The sequence below is a fragment of the Parus major genome, chromosome 11 (genome assembly GCF_001522545.3).
Source record: "Parus major isolate Abel chromosome 11, Parus_major1.1, whole genome shotgun sequence".
NCBI lineage: Eukaryota > Metazoa > Chordata > Aves > Passeriformes > Paridae > Parus > Parus major.
The window spans coordinates 2051463-2074175 of record NC_031780.1 but is presented as its reverse complement, the minus strand read 5'-3'; the positions used below and the strand labels follow the sequence as shown (position 1 = coordinate 2074175).

General features: G+C 48.8%; 1 protein-coding gene across 1 annotated transcript in view; it reads right to left on the bottom strand.

The window, feature by feature from the left end:
- ZCCHC14 (zinc finger CCHC-type containing 14) overlaps positions 1 to 9300 on the bottom strand; it is a 49599-nt gene extending 40299 nt beyond the window's left edge. The window contains exon 1 of the mRNA XM_015640013.3: positions 8653 to 9300. Within this exon, the coding sequence (XP_015495499.1) occupies positions 8653 to 9216 (564 nt within the window). The 5' untranslated portion in view covers positions 9217 to 9300. The remainder of the gene's footprint in view (positions 1 to 8652) is intronic.
- Between the last annotated feature and the right edge of the window lie 13413 nt (positions 9301 to 22713).

Sequence of the window (22713 nt, the reverse complement as noted above, 5' to 3'; positions counted from 1 at the left end):
ATTTCTATACCTGGTTAGGTAAGAAGTTTAGGTCATGTATTACACAGGAAAAGCAAACAATACACAGGAGCAATGAGTGAGTTAAGTGATGTCCTGGAGCTCCCAGCCACACAAACATATTCTCCCATTGATCAGATAGGAAAGCTTTTCCATGTTTGCAACAATGGCCAATGATAAATTGAGAGTCCCACAGAGAAATGCGTCTGTCCATACTGGCTTTTGAATTCTCCTTTTAAAAAGGATTTTTTTAGCCATAAAGTGCCCTCCAGGAGCAGGTAACGTGTGTGAGTGAGCTCAGGAATTGGAACAGTGATTCCAGGGGGTAAAAACCACTCAACTCCTGTCCTGCCAGGTTCATATTACTGAGTATTAACAGCAGCTTATTTGAGGTTAACACCGAGGTCTTTAACATGGTGCAATCCCACTGGCAACAAAGCTCCAGGAGAAGTTTGATGGCAAGGACACGCCCCTGCGAGCTCAGGCCGATTCCCACCAAAGGGGCAAACTCAGGTTTTTAAATAATTTGAATAAAAACATATTGCTAACACTCAGTCTGACACCACATGATTGTTCATCAGGCTAAATCCAAGTCGGAGACAAAAGTAACTAATGTGGGGATGTGGAATTCCAAATCCACTGAGACAAGCCCAGAAGGAGCAGGACTGAGCACACACCTTCCTCTTGGTAGTAACAAGACAGTCTTGTGAAACCACTGCCTCAGGCACCAGTCCTGCATTTACTCACATATCCAAACACCTGACTCTTCTACCAGAAGAAGAAAATTCCAACCTTCTCCTTTGGAAGATTCAGGCTCTACCATGAGGATGTTTAAGAAGTGCTCACAAACAACCCCCACTTCCCACATACCGAGTGAAGTGCTCACCACTTAAATTTACACATATTTAGTTGTTTTGTTGGACTGGGACGTGGATGCAGCTGGAAGTGTTTGGTTTGTGTTAAAATTCAAGCGGTTCCGACAGTCAAAATAAGCTGTAAGAGCCAGGTGCCTCCATGTTTCAACAGCTACAAAATACACCTTTTCTCCTAGAGGAGGAACAAAGGGTGAAGAGGCAATTCACAGGGAAATGGGATAATGGATAATAGATCAGATGGTTTTGTCCTGGGAGACCCTCTGGAATGAAATGAGGCATGTGGTACTTAAACACTACGGGACAATCACGCACCTGCTCCGAGGCTCCTTATGAATTCAGGAGAACAGATGGACCAAAATAAGTCTGGGCTGGATTTTACAGACTAATTTCCACTAAAACCCATTTGCTTAAAGAATTGTGAGCACTGTTAATAACAGGAACATAAATCTACCATAGAGGTACTGGACTCATCAAATCTGAATTTTACAAACCAATCATTCAAACCACCTCTAAATCAAAACAAATCCCTGCTTCTAAGCAGACCTTGGAACAGACACTGCTGCTCAACACCCCAGCACTGATGTACAAATGTGACCCTGATTCTTCAGCTGATGCCACCAAAAGCCAACCACCCCTATCTCTTCTGTGACAACCCACAAGAAATTATCTGACAGGTCACAAATCCACCAAATTCTGTTTCTCCCTCCTTCTCCCCCTCAATATTCACTTAAGTAATGGACTGAGTGTAATAAAACTACTCAGACTCATGGAAGCACAGAGTCATGAAGGTTGGAAAGGACCTCAAAATACCAAATCCAGCCATGATCACCACTAAATCATATCCCCAAGTGCCACATTCATGTGTTTTTTGAGCACTTCCTCGGATGGTGAATCCACCACTTCCCTGGGCAGCCCATTCCAATACCTGAACACTCTTTCAGTGATTTTTTTCTAATATCCAGCCTAAACCTCCCCTGGCCCAGCCTGAGGCCGTTCCCTCTCCTCCTGTCCCTGTTCCCCCCGGCTGTCCCCTCCTGGCAGGGAGCTGTGCAGAGCCAGAAATTCCCCCTGAGCCTCCTTTTCTCCAGGCTGAGCCCCTTCCCAGCTCCCTCAGCCCCTCCTGGAGCTCCAGCCCCCTCCAGCCTCTCAATGTCCCTCTTTCTTCCACTTACAGTAATAAAAAATTTTAAAAAAGGCATTGGAGAAGAACTCATAATACACATGAAAAGTGTTCACTTTCACTATTTATCATCAGGACTTGGCAGGTCTGTAATTAAAATTAAGATCTTGCTCTTAAGTAACAGATCTGATTATTTCTGGATCACTTCAGCTATTCACAAAACCCCTGAAAATCTGCATTAGCCTGAACACCTGTTAAAAGGTTTATCCCTTCCAATGCTGATTATTGGATAATTATCCCAATGGAATCAATGGAAAAATTCTGGTTCAGCACGAGGCAAGAGCGAGGAATTTAGAAGTTTGCACAGGGTTTGTAATGAGCAAAGAAACACAGATCTGAACCATATCAACATCCATTTGCTTGAATTAATACCCACTTCAAACCTCAGGAGGGAACAGCTTCAATTCAACTGGCTTCAAGACTGAAGTCAAATTTGAGTGGAAGTGTGACAATGGTTCTTGTTCCACAGACAAATTAGATCCAGCATTTCTGTAATAGATTCTGTGGGCTCTGAGAAATCTTATCTATATTCTTGGGACTAGATTTGCTTTTTTTAGGGATAAAAAGCACTCTGGAGCAAGTAAATGGAGAGTGGAGTGTTTGAATATTAAAGATGACAGAAGAAGCCCAGCTCTGCCCTGCCAGGAAGGGGCAGGGCTGTACCTACCGTCACTGAAGGTGACAGGACTTCAGTTTTAGCAACTCAAACATTTATAAACCCACTAAACCAAATGGTTAAACACTTCCAAACAAGGCTGCTGTTCAGCACCTTTGAAGTCAGCCCCTGGAATGCCTGTGAGGTGTGGTTAACTACTGCTGGCTCCACACAGGATCTGCTGCAGGATCTCCTCCAGCTCATGCACCGATTCCACTAAAACAGTCTGGAGCTGGTACAGTCCAAAACATCCAACACCTTTCAACAGGAATCTTTATCCCACAAGAACGAGGCTCACTTCAGTGTTGCTTCACCAACAACTAACAGTTACGAGGTAATAAGTAGAAAAAAGAGTAAATTAAAAAAGTGGAATGCACTTTTAAAACAAAAACTTCATTCAGGTCGTGCAAAAATAAATGGGAAAACAGTTTATGGAAAAAACCATCATCATTATTACCTCAACACACATTTTTCTGGCTGCTCTGTTCCTGATGTTGCACGGTGCATTTCCCAAGCAAACTCCCTTAGGTTCCTAAATTCAAGTTCATCATGTAACATATGATTAGGCAAAGTGAATTTGGTGCTAATTAATACTGTTACTACCCAAGATCATTGTCTCTCAAGGATTCCTTTATATGCTGCTCTGGTTTGAAAGACAGGTGTTTGCTAAGGAAGGCAGGAACCTCCTTTGAAATGGAAAATGTAAACCCCCTCCCTTTGAATTATTATAATTTTGAAATTAAGGGGCTCTCAAGCAAGATATGGGAATAGGAATAACAGTTCTTTACTAGGAAAATTAAAATAAAAATGCAGTAGTATGAAAAAAAACACTGAGAGAATCAGAATACAAGCTGACACTGTTGGTCAGGGTGTTGGTAGCAGTCTGATTAAATGGTGGCTGCAGTGCTCCTGCAGTGACAGACGTGGTTCTGTTGAAGCAATGATCCCATAGAAGGGTGTAGTTTTCCTCTGAAGCTCCAGTGATGTAGATGGGTCCTGTTTTCCTCTGGGAATCCAGTGGGGAAAGGCTGCCTGTGGTGTTCCAAGTCTCCCATTATATCCAGGTAGGAATGCTTGGCTCCTCCCCCTGGGTGGAGCATCTCCCAGTGGGATAATGGAATTTTGTCAGTCCTGCAGTGAGGCCAAATGGCCCACTAACAGAAGATTTCCCTCTGGAAGGAGGATGGATGCAAGAGATAAAGAACACTGCCACAGCTGCTTTTAACAGCTGGTAATAGAATACATCCTTTTTTACATCTTGCACTGCAACCAAAGACATGTACAGCTCGTTTCTGAAAATATTGAAGGTTTGAGATTGAACCATTTTATCACATTTCAATTGAAACCATGAGTAAGAAAAGAGCCAGAAGGGGAAGCCTCACATTTTTAAAGTGGAATATCAAGAGGTGTGTGCAATCCCCGTTGCCTAGAGTACCCAAAAATTCTCAAAACCCAAAAATTCTCAAAGGATATGCAGAAGACATGCAGAGCTTGGCAATGTCATCAGCTGGAAGCTACGAGACCCATCCCTACAGCTCCTGAGGTTGGATTCATGTGGTTTGGAAAGTGAGATCATTCTGAGATAGCAACTCCTGATACCAGTGACTAAACACCTCTAATCCCAGCCAGCAATTGCTCTCAACATGGTCATCTGCTGAATCCATGAAATACCCTCAAAGAGACTAAAAATTAAGTTTGTCATGATTTATCCCTACAAAGCTAAAAAAAAAGCCATAAAAAGCTGACATAGATCACTTAAGAGCTACACTGCTGTCTCTGTGCGGGTGACTCAGTTTCAGCCCATCAAGTAAGTGATGGTTTTTTATAACTCATCACTCCATTGGTGAAATAAAAATATCAGAATATTTCTCAATGGAGTTATGTCCATTCATGCTCCTAAGGCAAACAGTGCAGGCAGGTGAAGGTGCTTGAAATGGATCCCTCAGAGCAACTCCATAGCTCCCAATACACAGCCTTGAGTTCTTTGGAAGTTTTAGAGGAGTCTATGGAATTAGCATGAGTGAAAAATAGTACCTTATGCTATAAACTTGAAATAGCCATTGGTGCAGTATTTGGAAGCTGACTGGACAAGAGCCCTCCTTCCCATTCACAAGATACCAGCCCAAAACAGCCACATAACCACGGGGTCACTGCCCCTCATTTCCCTTCAGCTGCAAACAAACTGCACTCAGGGTGGCTATTTCTGACCCTGGCTCTGCAGCTGAACCTGCAACCAGATCAGAACCATCATCACAGAATCATGGAATGGTTTGGGTGGGAAGGGACCTTAAAGCTCATCTCATTCCAGCCTCTGCCATGGCTGCTCCAAGCCCTGTCCAACCTGGACTTGGACACTTCCAGGATCCAGGGGCAGCCACAGCTTCTCTGGGCACCTGCGCCAGGGCCTGCCCACCCTCACAGGGAACAATTCCTTCCCAATATCTGATCTAAACCTACAGCTCATCACCCCGACTGCACTGAAGAGCTCTTGTCACAGCAGAGCAGGTGCTGAGTACCCAAAGCATTCTCGTTATTTCCCTGGTTTCACAGCACGATCTCAATGTGGAGATGAAACAACTCCAGGAAACCGAGTGACAGATTCATGAATAACTTCCCTAGCTCTGAAGTTCTGTCCTTAGAGTTACTGACAGTGGAGCTCTTGAGAGGGGAAGTCCATGCAGAGATTCATATGATGTCCAGCATCCAAGTAGGTCACAGAATCCAAATTCAGATTTGTGCTTCCATCCGCCATCCACTCCAGCAGAGAATCACTGAGGCTGGAAAAGACTTCCAAGGTCATAAAATCCAACCTGTGATCAATCTCCACCTTGCCCTCAGCCCAGAGCACTGAGTGCATCCAGGCCTTCCTTGGACACCTCCAGGGATGGGCACTCCAACCCTCCCTGGGCACTTCCAATTCCTGATTCCCCTTTCCATGGGGAAATTCCTGCTGCTGTCCACCCTGAGCCTCCCCTGGCCCAGCCTGAGGCCGTTCCCTCTCCTCCTGTCCCTGTTCCCCCCCAGCTGTCCTGGGCAGGACCAGGAGCTGGACTCAATGATCTTTGTGGGTCCCTTCCAACTCAGGATATTCTGTAATTCCATCCTCACAGAGTCCAAGGCAATGTAGAGAGGGCAGCATTTTCCCTCCTGTTCATCAAACGTTCATTTTATACCATCAGGTAGAAACCATCAATCTAATAATTACTGACCTACTTAAAGCCAGCCACAGCCACCTTTTCCTGCAAAGTTAAGATTCAGGTAAGAAAAGAAGCATCTGAAAAAGCACAAAAAAAATATGGGCAGCTGTTTTAAGCCTCCTCCACAGCTGGCAACTGCAGGCAGTAAAAGGAAACAGCAAAAAGCAGTTTGCATCACTGACCATCTTCAGCTGTGTTCACCTATCCCAAAGCAACTTGAGGAATCACAAAATATTTACAGCAAATTTGTATCAACTATTCAGTCTCTTCACTGTTAAACACTATTTGATTTTGAGATATTTCACTGTTAAATGTGAAAGAGGAGATGGAAAATGGATTGCAAGGTCCAATCCTCTGGAAAAAGTTATAGCTAATATCAGGTTGGGGCATATTTTAATAGGGCTGGCTAAGCAGAAGCAGCACGTTCCCATTTGTTTCTGCAAGGAGAACAAAGAGCAGTGCTCTGATTTCTGTTGTATCTCCCTGACTAAACAAGTTAACCATAAATCAGAAATTGTAACAGCAGGGCAGGTACAGTTACACAAGAGTTACACCCTATTCCCACTCTCCCAAGGGGAAAGCTAGAGGATAACTCAGCCAGTTCACAAACAGCTCCCTGTTTGCCTCTCACATCCATGCCATCCCAGCTTCCTGAAGTTTTTCAGGACCTCAAATGGTGAGCATTTCTCCAGTTCCTTAAGGATGAGCTCAGAGAGGAGCAGAATTCCCCCATTTAACACCCAGCTTCCAGCCCCAGCTCAGCGTGGCTCACACTGGAGTAAAGCAACAGGAGCCATGAGAAAGTGCTGGCACCAGGGAGGGAATTCTCCAATTCCAAGGAGGAAGAGCAGCAGCCCAGGGTACTCACTTGCTCTCCACATCCACACTGGCTGTTTTTTTCTAGGTGATGGTTACAGCACAAGGATTGTCACAGCATCACTTGGTAACACCACAAGGACTCGGAATTTATTTGTGCATAATTAAACAGGGCTGAATGGAGAAAGACATTGTTTTTTCCACTTGCTTCATCCAACTCCTGCTTTAAGCCAACTGCTTACTCTAAAAGTAGAAGAATCACCCAGTTAAGAGCAACCAAAAAAAAATAATCTTAAGGGAATCTGCATCACTTCAAACAAAATGCACATTCAGAGACTGTGAAGGCAAAGTCACCTTTGTGTTCCCTCTCACTACTCTGTACTTAGCAACCAAGATTCTTCAACACAGATTTCTATAAAAATGTGCTTTTTAAAGAGACAACCCTTCAGTGAGCTCAGAAGAAAAGAAAAAAATCAAACGATCCTGGCTGCCTTATTCCTGGCAGGAAAAATGGCAGGATGGATTCTCCGTCCATCTTAGATTGACATAAATAGTGCCGGAGTTTTTCAGTTCCATAAATCCTGCGGCTCAGAAAGAAGACTCTCAAAAACCTTCTTACCTGCCTGATTTTATCTTTTTTTTTTTTTTTCTTTTTTGCTTGTCTTATTTTTGGGGGAACTTGGATATGATTTACAGCCTTTCCTTTCTAACCCAGGGTCGCTGCATCATTTGAATAAGGAAAGCTGCAAGTAGTTCAGTATCTGAAAAGAAGCTTTTTTCTGGCTTTAATTATACCCTTCTGCATCCTGTGTGAAATATTCTTTCCAGCTGTATTTTATCCACATGGAGGTTTCACCTGAATGAAGAGGCTCTCCCATACCTTGCTCTTTCCCCTTCTTACAGCAGGTTAGGAACAGGCACAAACAGGAAGGGAAGAATAATACCTCAATTTTACAAATCAGAGGCGCTTAAAGAAACATGAAATTGGAACGGAATTTGTATTCAGGGGAACATTTCTGTCTCAGTCTGGAATTGAGTGCTCACCTTAGTGAAATTTCTACTCAGCCCTCAGAAACAGCTTTATTTAGGATATTACTCCAATACAGGGCTTTTGACAGCTTTAAGGTATTCCCCAAGGTTACCCAAGAGCAGAGTAACGCATCATCCACTCATCCTCAAAGGTGCAGCCCGTTAACTTCTCACAAGCACCCTCTAAGCTGGTGCTTAGATTGAACTTTCAAGCGGGTTAAAACCGGGCAGAAAGACACTCTGACTCCCTAATTTGTAGCGGGCTGACAGCAATTAAGCAGTCACATATCTAATGACTTACAGCACATCTTAAAACGTTCCTGTTTGGCCTAACTGTTGGCAACTGAATGAAAGAACAGCAAGTTAATGACGGTGAACCCCGACACCAGGATCAATGCCCGAGGGACGCAGAGTGACAGAAAACGACAACGTTTCTTTTAGCTTAACACCAGCAACTCCAAATGTTTGCCATCGCATCCGTCCAAAAAAAAAAACCAGTCTCACCAAGATGCTTTGCCACTGGACAGCAACTCCTCCTTTCCAACTTTTTCCAGAGGGAACTTTCAAACAGATGCTTTTATCTAGAGATGCATTTATTTCTCTTCCTAAAGCTGATTTTCCATGCACTGGCAGGACTGTTCCCCCAGCAGATGCTTTGAGAAGCAATCAGGGAAGGCTTATATTGCTGCTGCTGATCTGCTTCTGAACCCCTTCTCATTTAAATGTCACAAGCTCGGAAAAACTCCATCCATCCTCTGCCTGTGCCCTCAGCTGACCATCCCCATCACCACCCGACTGCCAGCCTCTGAAGCTGCCATTTACACCGTGCTAGAGCACCGTTTAAAATGAGAGCCGAAGACACAGCCCGGTGCCATTCCAGCGTGCAAAAAGCAGGATACCCACCTTATGGCAGCCAGGATAGGTTGCCATGGTGTTGAGGGCAGAGGTGCTGGGATTTTTGCTGGTGCTGGCCATGAGACTCTGGATCTGGGTGAGCTCCTGCCTCAGCACCTGCTTCTGGTGGAAGCTGAACGCCGGGTGGTTGGATGCCATGGTGAAGAGCAACAGGAACTCATCCCCCGTGCGGCCCTCGTTGAGCTGCAGCCCGTAGTTGTTGATGACCGAGTCGATGTGGGTGAGGGTGCGGAACAGGACCCCGGCGGCCTCCCGGTGGGCAGAGCCGAGCAGGGCCAGGGACACCAGGAGTTTGCTGCGCACCACCTCGTCCGTCAGGTTGGTGAGGCTGCCCAGGTCGGCAGGGTTGTTGGCCTTGATCTCGGAGTCGCGCAGGGAGTGATAATCCTTGCGGGCCAGGTCCTCCAGGCAGGCGCCCAGGAAGCGCAGCTCCAGCGGGATGCACAGGTCCAGGAGGCCGCACAGGAACTCCACGCGCTGCGGGGAGGGCAGCTCGGAGAACCAGCGGTACACGCCGTCCCGCTGCAGCCGCGGGCACCGCTTCTCCACCATGGTGCCCCGCGCCGAGCACGCCCCGGCCGGGGCTCGCACACCCGGCCTGGGGCAGCCCCGGGCGGGCAGGGCCGGGCCGGGCCCCGCTGAGGGCGGCGCAGGCCCGAGCGCTGAGGCGCGGCCTGGCCGCGGGGTCCCCGCCCGCCGGCGGCCCCGAGGAGGCCGCTGCGCTCCCGTTCCTCCCTTACGGGGCGGCTCCTCCGTCCCTCCGGCGGGCGCCCGGTGCCTCCATCCCCCGGCCCCGCCGGGGCCGCCCCGCCGCCGCGACCGCGGGAAATAATCCCTCCCGGGCGGAGGGGCACGGAGCGGCGCGCACACCCCGCCGGCCGCTGCGCGCAGGCGGAGGGATCCCGCGGTGAGGAGGCTCGGCCGCGAGCGGAGCGGGAGGAACAGGGAGCGACGGGCGCCTTCGCTCCCGGCCTGACCCCGCGGCGGGACACGCCCCCCGCGCCGCTGATTGGCCGAGCCGCCCGCTTGGCCATGGTGATTGGCTGCGGCTTCGCTTCTCCCCGCCCCCTTCGCGCTTTCGGGAGAGGGGTCTCGGGGGCTTGTCAATCCTCCCGGTTTAGCCCCGCCCCCGGCGCTGATTGGACGAGGAGTCGTTAAATAGGAGAGGGGCGGGAGCGGGTGCCTTTTGTGTGTGGCCGCCCGCGGGTGCGGAGGGGCCGCGGCCGCAGCCGCCGCTGCCCCGGGGGTCTCTGAGGGGCGATGACCCCGCTCAGGGCACAGCTGTGCCTTGCCCTGCTCCCGCTGACCCCGCAGAGATGCAGGGTTTGGGCCTGGGGCTCCTGTCTTCCCCGCAGGGTTATGCCTGTGGGATGGAGAGGAGCCTCGGGATGAGTCCTGATATCCTAAATGGTGTGTGGGCACCTTCCTTCTGTCTTTCATTGCCGCTGCATTTTAAGTCTGTCCCCCCCCTCCGAGTGCTGTCCGTGCTCTTTGCTGCTTCCACTGTGGGCAGGAGGTGCCTTTTCCCTGCCTTTTCAGTCAAAACACCTCATTCCAGCCACGAGGAGCCTATGGAGCAGGAGAGGGAATGGCTGCCATGCTCTCCTTCCTCAGCCGTTGTTTTAGGATGACAAAGAGCCTCAGGGATGCAGCCTGGGCTGCTGCTGGCTGCTGATGCCAAAACCCCGATGAAGCTTTTGGCATCGGCGCTTGCCTGAGCCGCCACCAACCCAACCCGCAGCCAGTTTGGCACCTGACTCCGGATTGTCTTTAAATACAGTGTGGAAACAAAAGAGACACCAAACTCTCAACATGATCATTTTTTCGCCCCCCACATTCCCACTCTCCATTCTAAACCGTGATTCTGGCTGACAGCGATGTAGCAATGCACATTTTCTAGCAGGGTTGTCGGCTGCAGATTTGCACGGGCGGCCAAGGGGCGGCCACGATTTCTGTTTTTCGTGGTGTTTTTCCATGGCACTCGGCTGTTTGGCCGTGGTAGCCCAGTAGCCAGACTGCACATCAGCTGGATAAGTGACATGGGTGAAGATCTTTAACTGGGACAAGCCAGGAATAACATTTTTCAATGCAACCTCAGGCAGGCATCAAATTAATCCAGGCTTGGATTTATATGACGGTAATCTTGGAAGATGGACCGTGTGTTGTATTTTCACGAGTGCAACGTTGCTGCGCCACAGATAAATAAAAGAGCCACCATTGGTGTTTTTAAAGGCAAAATTGCATTTTGTCTCGAGTTGATCTTTATGGGATGTGCAGATGCCCAAATGTGGGCCCTCACATGAGTTGTGTGACCACTTGTGCTGGTATCACAGAAGAGAAAAAGTCTCATTCCTCTGGGTGATGGTTTATTGGAAATCTCATTATACACCTTGCCAAGACAAACTGCTGCACCACAAACATTCCAAATGCTGGTAGTTTATCCTTTTTTATTTCCCTGTGGACTATCTCAGGCCATCGACTGCATTTATTGGAGTCCCACTGAAATGCAGGAATCAGCAGGAAGAGGACACTGACTGGGGCTGCATAATGTCATATATTGTAAAGAGACACAACCCTGCTTCTGTTCCCCTGCTGTGAGAGGGTCCTTGACAGCCCCACAGCCTCTCTGTGTCCTTTCCTTGCAGAGAGCCTTCATGGAGTGCAAACCATATGTGCTTCCTTTTCCTGCCGTGCCCGGCATTGTCCATGGGAGGAAGGGATGTGTGGAAAACAGAGGAAGTGCTCTCAGTCCCTTAGGAAAGGTCTGCATTGAGTTCTAGCCCGGGTCAGGCTGTTGGCATGGGCATGATGAGTTCTTTAGTGGCCTTTCTGCTTATATTGATGTCTTTATCCATGCTGAAAGCACGTCCTTTATCCGCTAATCCATCCTGAAAGCTTCACACTGTGCTCAAAGTCAGGTTTCTGTAGCAAGGTGAAGAAGGTTGAAACTTTCTGCTGGGGAATCAGGTTTAAGACTGAGTCTAAATAAATGTTTGAATGAGAATTTTGTTGCAAAGGAGTGATTCTATGGTTTACAGCCAGATTTTTTTTGTCTTTGATGCCAGACAGCAAGGCAAACCCTAACCTGAAGTGTAATAAATGAACTGGGAGCCTTTTCTCTGATTAGAAATGGCTTTGGGTGAAGCCTGAGGAAACCAAAAGGGGTGTGACATAATTCTGTCCCCAAGAATCCCTGGCTGTCCAGGGGCAGAGCCAGGAGCTGCTTTCAGAGAGGTAAATCAAGTGAGGAGGAGCTCGTGTTACCACTTGTCCAGGCAGTGGGTTGGGAGTGAAGGTCGTTCTGGGGTGCCTGTGCAGCCTTGTTCCTCTTACAAGCACAGGACACCAAACTGGCTCCTCATTTCACCCCCAGATCATCCCATTTCCTGCCTGTTCTCCCTGAAAATTCTCTTTGTGCATGCTTGACACAACTGGGGAAGATTCCTTGCTGGAATAACCAGTAAGCAATAACTAATTTTTCTCTTTTTGTATTTTCAAAGCATGCCAAGGCTGTTGTTGGATGTTGTAGTGAGCTGAGGACTGAGAGAGGATCCAGCCCTTCAACACCTCAGTTTTACCTGCTGTTCTAAGGGTCTGAATTCTCCTGTCTGGATTTCCTCAGTCCTGTTAAACCAAGGAGCTTGGCTGAAGTGCTTCTTTCCCTTCAGAAGCAGCACCTCAGAGCCATTGTAGCCAAATCCTTTATCATGGGATTTATTATAATTTATTTTAATTATCATATCCTAATTATCACAGATAAATTCCTTCCAGTGAGTTTGTGCAACACGGAATGAGCAAAAGCCAGTAAAAATTAACTGAAATAATTCAGTGTGAGGTGGGTGACTGAGTCCAATGTGAAAGGAGATTATTCACTTCTGTGTCCATCTAAAAAGACACTGGAAATGAGAATCTCTTCTATGGAAAGGAGGAGATTTATTTGGGAGGCTGCTGGATAAAAGACCAGTTGAGTTACCCAGATCTATCAAGTGCCCAGTGCTCCCAGCCCACAGAACTTCTCCACAGGGACCTTCCCAGAGCTTTTCCCCACCACATTTAGGAGCCTTCAGGAGGCTGTTCAACACTTGCAAAATCTTCTGCCCATTTAATGACAGGTTTGACATTTTAAACCTCCTAAATGTGGCTTAAATCTTAGCACTTCTGCCAGAAATCCAGCCTGGAAATCCAAACCTTCTACCAAAATGACTCGCAAAGCCAGAGATGAACCCACTGCTCTTTTGTGTTTGAGTCAGCTGTGATGGGCAGCCTCCCCTGGGGTGGGTTCTGTGCCAAAACAGCTTTCCCTTTTTTTTGGGATTGAGTGCTTTCCCAGGATGAACTGATCTGAAAGCCCATGGATGAACATAAAACCTGACAGACCAACTGGGTGTTTAAAGTGGGATCTCAGTGCCTTTCACCCCAGAGCTGCCAGCTCCTTTGGAGATACTCCTTGCACCTCTCCCAAATTTCCCTGTACTGATCATCTCCCTGCCTCTTCCCTCATCCCTTCCTGGCTGTCTCTTTCCAAACCTTCCTCCTCATTGCCGTTCTGCCCTTGCTGGCTCCCAGCTCTCCCAATCCACCCCGAAATGCTGTGATCCTGCGGCTCCACCCTGTCCTTTCCTGCCGGGATGCGGTGAGTGGCAGGAGCCTTGCGTGTCTCCACTCCCATCCACGGAAGGGGAAGATAAATATTGCCCTTGCATGTTCTCTCAACTGCTTGTGAGCCACACGGGTTATTTCCTGTCGGCTTCCACGCAGATGCTGGAATTGGAGCTCTCGGGCTTGAAAAAACAAACAAACCCCAGCTTTGAAGCGCAGAGAAAAATATCACGTGGGCTTTGGGAAGAGGAGGGGGGAGAAAAAAAAAACCCAACCCAAAAAGCGGCCAGATGTGGGGTCTGCAGCATCCCTTGGAGTTTGATTTTCAAGGATGAAGCCGGGTTTGGTTTGGGCAGGCTGGGGAAGGTGTCCTTGCTGTGGCAGGAGCGGGATGGAGTGAAGGCTGCCAGGGATGAGCAGTGCCCGCGAGTGTCACTGCCCTCTGCCGATTGACTCCGGCACGCACACCAGTGTCTGTAAACACGGATTTTCCAGGGTTTTTTTTCCAGCTGGAGGCATAAAAGAGAGGCCCGCCTCTCCCTCAGTGAAGATCCCCCCTCAATCACGCTCTGTTTCATCTGTCACCTTGCAAAATTCAAAGCCTGAGCAGCCCTGAACATCCCTTGCCCCTTTGTCCCCTGTGTCCCTTCCAGCAGTGCTGGCACATCCCTCCCGGCCCCAGAAGCCAGGATGCCCTTCTGGCTTTGTGAGGTTCCCTTTGGGACTTCCTTCAGAGTGAAAATCCACAGTCCCCTGCTGCCAAAAGCACTGCCCAGCTCCCTTCCCTTGCTCCTTGCATCTGTCTCGGAAAGAAAGCGCTCCTGGGTTTCCCTGTCTGTCCCTGCCTGTCCCTGCCTCTCCTGGCTGCAAGGACAGCGATTTCCTTTGCATTCCTGTTTGGAACATTCCCTTACTTCAATCTTACCCCACCAAAATCACGATTTGGGTGACATTACCAAATTAGGGGTGTGCAGCAGCCCAGCACAGAGCTGTCCTCAGTGATCCACAGGCTGATTCCAGCCCCATCCATTACACAATGTTAATTTAGTCCTTGCTAAAGCCAAAACACTTCAGAGCTGGAAAGGAAAATCTGGAAGTATTTACTAGATTATTCCAGCGACATTCCTTGGGGTGTTTTCACATCATATCCCTTCCCTTGCTGCCTTGGGTCAGTATTCTAGTAACCAGCCAGATCTGTTTAAAGTGCTGGAGGAGAAAGGACGAGGAAGAAAAGGAAAGTGCCCAAGTATGTGCTGAATGTGGGTGTAAAGTTCAGTGTTTCTTTGCAACATTTGAAATTTTTGCTGCAGTTGGTTATAGAAAATCAGCTTGGGCAAAACCAAAACAACTACTTGAGTTGGAAAGGACCTTAAAATTCATTCCATTTCACCTCTGCCATGGGCAGGGACACCTTTCACCAGCCCAGGGTGCTCCAGCCTGGCCTTGGGCACTTCGAGGGATCCAAGGACAGCCACAGCTTCTCTGGACACCTGTGCCAGGGTCTGCCCATCCTCACAGGGAACAATTCCTTCCCAATATCCCACCTAACCCTGCCCTCTGGCAGTGGGAGCCATTCCCTCCTTCCATGTCCCTGTCCAAAGTCCCTCCTGGAGCCCCTTTAGGCCCTGGAAGGAGCTCTGAGATCTCCCTGGATCCTTCTCTCCAGGCTGAGCAGCCCCAGCTGTCCCAGCCCACCTTTAGAGAGCTGATGTCACCTGTCCCACCTGCAGGTCCCACCCTTAAACACTTCTGTGCAAATTCCCAATATTTACATGTCGGGATGTGCGCTGGAATCGCACACTGGGGATGATTTCCTGAAGAAACCCACAAATAGCTTCTGAACGATGACCAAAATTGGGATTGGTTCATGGGCAAGTCATGAATAGAAAAAGAGATGAAATTAGCTGAATGAACTGTTCATTATGCATTATTCAACCAGCTGTACTAATTAGTGCCTTAAGGACTGTTCCTGTTCCCACTGCAGCCAACTCTAAAACTCCTTTTGATTTCAGTGGGAGCAGGACAGAGCCCTCAGAGAATGGGCCTGGTGCCTGCTCCCTCTGCAATGCCTCATGTTTTCTTTTCCTTTTACTATTTCTTACTGATTCCAATCTTTTGTGTCTTCTATTAAAAAAGCTTCTGAAATATCCTGCGTGGTGATCAGTTAATCACAGGGACAGAAATGCTCCATCAGTCCCACGGCGTGTCCTGTGCCTGATGTGTTCTCAGAAGGGAAAGGCTTTTCACGTCTCCTCTTGCTTTGCTTTTATCCGGAGGAGGAGAGAGGCTTGAAAACCTTTTAGAAAACACAATCCATCCAGAAATGTCACTGGGGCAGGAGGTGCTGAATTAAATGTTTGCACTCTGAGCTCAGAAATTGCAGTTGGGCATTTAATTTATTTTTTTTTCTTTTTTCTTATTTTTTTTCTCTGTATATGTTTGTGCTGGTTCTTTCCCATCAAAAATTCCTACAGCTCTGAGTGGGGCAATGTCAGAAAAAGACACCAAACTGGTGCTTGTGTCACATCAGCAGCAGATCTCCACCAGACCACTTGTTGGGGGCCAGAATAGCGTGGTTTATATCTCACTTTTCTCCCCACGGACAAAACAACACCTTCAGGGGAAACAAACCCTGAGTTTGGTGTGGCTCATGGAAGACTCCAACGTTGTTCTGCTCCCTGCTTTATCCTGGGTTGTAAAACCAATTCCTTTGGGGAGGCACCACTGCAGGTGATCACCCACAGGATTTTTCCAGTGGTGGTGAGCCCAGAGAGGACCTCGATGGATGCTCAGATCCCTGGACTCGAAGGGATCACTTTTAAATGAATTATTCCCCTTTTGCTGCAGAGTCCCCTGTCCCCCCAGCCCAAAGTGTCTCCACTCAGCGCTGTGCAGGGAATGTCTGGCCAGATAAAAACACCTCCCCATTTCCATGTTTTGCTGGATTTTGCCTATCCACGTTGTAGCAGGCACTTTTCCCTGGCAGCTCCCTGGGTGCCCTGGGAAGGAGCAGCAGCAGTGCAGCCTCACAGTGCTGCTGCTGCTGGGTCCCTGCCCCAGCCTGCCCCGAGCTGCAGCTGCTGTGGGATTCCTTCCCAGCAATTCACTCAAATTCCCTCCTGGAGATGGAGCAGAGGATGTACCAGCAGCTCAGCCTGGAGGAATCTCCACAACCCCACTCTTTGGGCTCCTCTCCACAGACTGCCTAAAATGGGTATAAAGGAGCCTCGGCGTGGAATTTATTTTCTCCCTAAGACCATCCTTAAAATAACAAACACCAGCAAACTGGTGACATGCAGTGCATCTGTTTGAATAACACGGACCTTCTGCTTGGAGGAGAGGAAACTCCAAATAACTCTTTGATTTGTGTTTCCTTTCTTCTCCTTCCTCATCTCCTCCTCCTCACTACTGTATACAAATCTGTTCTGCCAGCTCCAAGCCACCAGTCCCCCCCATCCCCTGATGAGCTGGTTTTTACGCCATGTGATGGTTATTTAATTTCCTCTTTTGCTTCCAACACGGCCAATATTTATCTTCCCCCATGGGATTGTGCCTTTGTTTACAGGCTGATGTCAAGGGGGAAGGCCAGCACTTCTCTGGGGCCAGCAGACTGGATTCCTGCCCTCTGACTGCATCCCGAGGAATAGCAGCTTCCCTCCCGGATCAGAGGAGAAATTAGGATTAAAAGATGTGTTTAAAGTTAGCACATGGAGACATCCTTTTCCCAAAGAGGGATGGAGTGGCTGCTGTGGCAGGCAGGGGTCGGGCTGTGCTAGAACCTGGCTCGGTGTTACCTTTTAATTGCTTTACCACAATGAGAAAGGCTGGGAAAACAACACCTAATTGCCATTTTTTCCTTCTTTTCTGAAGACAGCACAGCGTTTCAACAGAGATAAAAGGGAGATTGCAAAGCACCACTCCCAAAAATCCGACTGAAATCAATCTGACTTTCAGAAAAGGCAGGATCTTACCAGGAGCAGCTTTCCTTTGTTCAAAGCTATGCTCTAAACCGAGTCAGAAACCATCTTTTCCTCATTAAATTTGTTTCCTTTCAGAGCTGAGCCTTTCCCTTCATTACCACACGCAATTTTTTTTAATTTTTTTTAAAGCCCTCATAGCTAATATCACAACTATAGATCTTGGGGTTATTTATAGCCCTAAACTCCGCAGAGAGCTGTGTGTCTTGTTGCTGTGGAAACTGGGATTCTAAAAGTAAAAGGGTTTTGAAGGGATTTGAGAAGAGACCTGCTAAATTTTGGGACTGGCTCTCTCTTCTAGAGGTCTGTGTTCAACTGTGCCTCAAACTTACAGGTAAAATTCACCTGAGGGGCTCGGGGAAGCCTCAGGGGATACTGGGCAATACTGGTCCTCTGTTTTTTATGGTCTGGCTCGTCACAGCCTGGTTTTTGCTCTCTGTTGTAAGACAAAGGAATCACAGGTGGCCACGGGAGTGCCAAAATCTCAGTGTCACCAATGGCACATTTGCCAGGCTCTGGGCTGTTTGCTTTTTCTTTAGCTTTCGTTGTTTTTTGGCAGCCTTTTCCCAAGGGAAACGCCACCTGATGTGCTGGAACCTCCTGCACACTGCAGCCTATCATTGAATCATGGAGTGGTTTGGGTTGGAAAGGATCTTAAAGCTCATCCCATTCCACCCCTGCCATGGGCAGGGACACCTTTCACTGGCCCAGGGTGCTGTCCTTGGACACTTCCAGGGATCCAGAGGCAGCCACAGCTTCTCCAGGAAACTGTGCCAGGGTCTCAGCATCCTTACAGGGAGGAATTCCTTCCCAATATCCCATCCAACCCTGATCTTTTTCAGTTTGAAGCCATTCCCTGTGTCCTGATGAAGAGCCCCTCTCCGAGGACTCCGAGCTCCTCTCCACAGCTTTGAGACCAGCACGGAGCAGCATTTGCTGGAAATTGGATTTTCCTGTATTAAACAGTTATTTAAATGGTTTTATTTGTCCCTGGGTGTAGAGTGTGTAAAGGACAAGGGAGAGATTGATGGGCTGGGTCCTACTTCCTACCCCGCTCCTCCTCTGGCAGCTCAGCAAGGGGCAGACTCACAATTGGCAGAAATTCCATATTTTAGCTGGGCAGGGATCTCACTGAGACACCTGAAAAAGCCAATTCTTTCCCCTGATCCATCCTGGGATCCCCAGACTGGATCCCAGCTCCTGACTAGAAGCCAAAAGCCACCGTGTCTTGCCCCCTTCTCCTGGCCATGGGACACTTGGGGCTGACAGGAACCCTGTGCTCGCCACCACCCCGGCTTTTTCTGTGCCTCTAAATGTCAGGTGTCCCCCCCTAGCTGGGGACAAATCCTTGGAGTGTCCCTGGCTATGGGTGTCACTTTCTAGCTTTAAAAATACCTTATAATTCAAGCAGGAATTCTGTTTACAAACAGCTCCAGAGCCAAGTCTGACCTGAGATTTGAGCTACTTCCAGGACACCAAACTTGGAAAAACATCCTAGAAAATTCCACCCTACGGATGCGGCCGAGGGAGAGGAGGGGGAAAGGGAAGGACAGGCAATGTGACACGATGAACCCCTGAGCATGTGCCTGAAATTCACAAACAAGGCGCAAATGTCAGCTCTGATGAGCTCTTCCCTTGCATTTCCATGAGTAAAGCAGCGATCCCTGGGCGTTTGTTGGATTCCCAGCGTTGGGGGTGAGCACCAGGCAGCCTCTCCTTCCCCAAGAGCAGCCCTGACATTTGTTCAGCACATTCTCCAGGTCCTTCCTGGCACGCCGTGTATCGTGCCTGGCTCAGAGTTATTCCTGTGATATTGGATTAAAAATAGAAAGGCAGGAGCCGAGACGGTGATTCAGTGACGGAGCTTTTCCATTAGAGGGTGCCAGGAACCTACTGTTGCTACAGAGCCCAGCAATCGTGGAAAACACAACTTTGTGCCGTGCATTTCGGGACTGGGCAGATCCAAACCCATTTTTGGACCCAGTTCTTACCCTGCCCCTTCTCAAGTAGAACCGTGGAATGACAGAATGCTCTGAATTGGGAGGGACACAAAAGGATGACCAAGTCCAACCCTTTGGATTTGCACAGGGCATTTCCAAGAACCCCACCATGTGCCTGAAAGCGTTGTCCAAGCTGCACTGGGGGTATTTTGCAGGCAGAGATGTGTTTTGAAGAAGGGGATGTGGAGAGCAGATCTCAACATTCCCAGGGGGCTCCGGGCACTGTTTGGATGTGAATAGGAAATCCTCAATAAAAATAAACAAAACAAGTATTATCCACAAAAAAAAGTGGTAGTTCTGGTGGGAAACAAGCGTTTGCATGGCTGTCACTGGTTGTGCTCGAGGTGTAGTGGTGAGGACAGACAGTGAAGGATGGGCCCCATCTTCAACTCTGCCAAAAATCAGCCAACATCAGGTAACAGCCCAGTTATGGAATGGATTTTCTTCTCCATCCCAGAGAAGCCCCTTTGGAGGAGCAGAACACCCTCAGGGCTGGGCTGCTTGCAGCAGGCACAGCAGATTTAAAAGTGTCTTGCTTGGTTTTGAAGCTTTGGACAAAACAAAGTTCTGTAATTTTGTGGGAGGGTTGGTGAAACTGTGGGGATCAGTCATAGAATCACAGGAATGGTTTGGGGTGGAAGAGACCTCAAAGCTCATCCCTGCAAGGGCAGGGACACCTTCCACTATCCCAGGTTAATCCAAACCCCATCCAGCCTGGCCTTGGACACTTCCAGGGATCCAGGGGCAGCCCCAGCTTCTCTGGGCACCTGTGCCAGGGCCTGCCCACCCTCACAGGGAGGAATTCCTTCCCAAAATCCCACCTAACCCTGCCCTCTGGCAGTGGGAATCCATTCCTTGTGTCCTGGCACCCCCAGCAGGGTGGAGAATGGTTTCTCTGTGGTGCAGCTGCAGCTGACACATGGAAAACAATACGATGAATCCTTGGATCACGAGATATCTTTGTTTCTGCCCTGCCTCTGTGGATCCTGGGAACATCCATCCCTGTGCATCACCTTCCCCACCTGCCTGTCCAGCACGGGAACTTTTGGGGCACGTGGATTTCTGGTTAATGAGGGGATAGGAACCTTCCTGGGATGAGTGTCTGGATAGCTACAGGTGACAGAAGTGAGGGAGGGGAAGGGGAACGTGGCTAGATCCCAAAGCCTGGTGCTGCCTGACTCTGCAGCACATCCTGACAGCTTTTCCTGTGGATTTCAGCCAAGGTGGCTCGGGTTTGGAGCCGTCTGCTCCTGTCCCAGGTCCCAGTGGGTGATCCAGAGCAGATGGGATGAAGGGCTGACCCTGAGCCACACCAGCAGGACTGATCCTCGCTCTCCTGCCTGGGAATTCAGGACAAAGCAGGAGCAGCAGTGTCCTGAGCAGGTGGGTGAGGGCTGTGTCAGCAGCCAGCACACAGCCCCCTCTTTCCCAGGTTTTTGGAAGATTTTGGTACTTCTGAACCCAAAAGTCAGGATCATGCATTGGCAATTATTTCTGGCTGACAGACAGAAAACCAGGGATAGTAAAGGAGCAAGAAACTCGTCTGAGGGAAGTTTTCCAATAAAACCACACTTGGCTGAGGGCTGGTGTTGGCTGTGGCCACCCTTTTGGTCCTGGTGGGTTCCCTGGTGTCACGAGGATGGATTTAGTGGATCACACTTGGAGCTTGGACAGACCATGGGCTGCCCATCCCCAGCTGTTTCCAGCTGTGGCCAAGGGACAAGAAGAAACCCTGTCCCCAGGTCTGTGGTCCCTGATCCCTGCACCTGATTTCCCGGGATGGGAATAGCAGGATCCGGGGCTGCAGCCACATCCTCATGGAGAAGCCACCCACGGGTGGTCTCATCTTACACTGCTGGAGAGTCTTTCTTCCCAGAATGATCCCGAAGCATTGTGGGGAGTAAACATAAACCAGGGGTATGTGGGGAGGAGGATGGGGTGGGATTCAGGGCTCGGAGTGGCACTGCTGAGCAGTTTGGGATGGGAAGGGCAGCCAGGACGTGTGAGGACACGGGAGGGAGCACAGGCCAGCAGAGTGCACAGAGCAGCAACTGGCAAAGCTGGGGCTGGGCCAAGAAAATAAACATAGGAAGTACTTGAGACTGATGAGAACCATGGGCAGCCTGCTCCTGTTTAAGGAGGTTTTTTTGGGACACTGGAGCAGGCGCCTGTTGCAGACAGAGCGAGACCTCAGCCCTGTTCAAACTTTCATCGACTTCAGCTGGGCCAGGGTTTTGTTTCAGATGGTTCTGGTTTTCCCCAGGATGTGATTTCCCCGTTTTGGGATGTATCCCTCTACCACCCACTGCCCTGCAGGAATTTTGGAGACTTGTACAGAGATTTAGGGATGGATCATGTTGGAGCTGGGTGCTGCTGGCATGTCAGGAGGAGCAGAGGCTGCTCTGCAGCACTCCAGAGCTGTGTGTGAGCACTCAGGATCGATAAATCCAGAGCTGAAGGCCAAATCTGAGTGCTCAGCAGCTCTGCTAATCACTTGGGTGCCTGCATGCAGATTGAAATCCAGTTCCTTCCAAATTTTCTCTTCCAACAAATAACCTGGAGGATTTTCACTCTGAAGTTTGGGCCCCTTACTTTAGAATTTGAGCCCCCTGTCTGCTCCTGTCTCCTGATAAAGATGGGGCATTCAAGGTAAGCGACAAATTGGATCAGGTTTTCATCTGGCACTAGCTTTCACTCTGAGATCTCCAGAATTAACCATCCAAAGTTCACAGGGTCTTGAAAATCCTGACAAATCGTGAGGGAAGTTTGAAGGGAAGGCTCAAGCAATACTGGGAAATATGAGCAGAGGGTAAAAGAGGAGCTCGGGGTGGTGGTGAGAGAGGTTCAGTCTCCCAGGGCAGATTGTATTCCTGGCTGGAAATGAAGCTGGGTATGAAGTGAACGAGGACAGGGAATGCAGCCTCCAGCTCTGCTCCTTTTGGGGAGCTCCATTCATCCCATCACATCTGGGATGAGTTTCAGTCCAAATCCAAAAGTTCCCTCACTTCAGAACGGTTTCCACTGGGATTTATCAGCACCTGGGCTCCTTTGTTTCAGCAGGAGAGAGGTGTGCACCTCATCCCAGGGAAAATCCAAATATCCTCCTCTTCCCCATCCCTGCTGCTCCTGCTTTGTGCCCGTGCTGGTGCCTGACAGCGACAGCCGAGATAATCTGGTTTAGAATTCTCATGGCTTCATTCCTGAAGGTCTCACTGTTGTAGGGTGATGTTCCTTTATCCCTCACCCTTTCTTTTCCTCCTGGATTATCCCATGTTAATAGTTCCATGTAATACAGTCTGTTATTAACTGCTCCTGAATCCTGCTTGCTGATTCCTTAAGCAGATCTTGAAACCCTGTGAATCTGCCTTGGAGTTTTCTGAGGGTTTGTTTTGTGCTTTGCTTATTTTTTATTTTTATTTTTATTTTTATTTTTATTTTTATTTTTATTTTTATTTTTATTTTTATTTTTATTT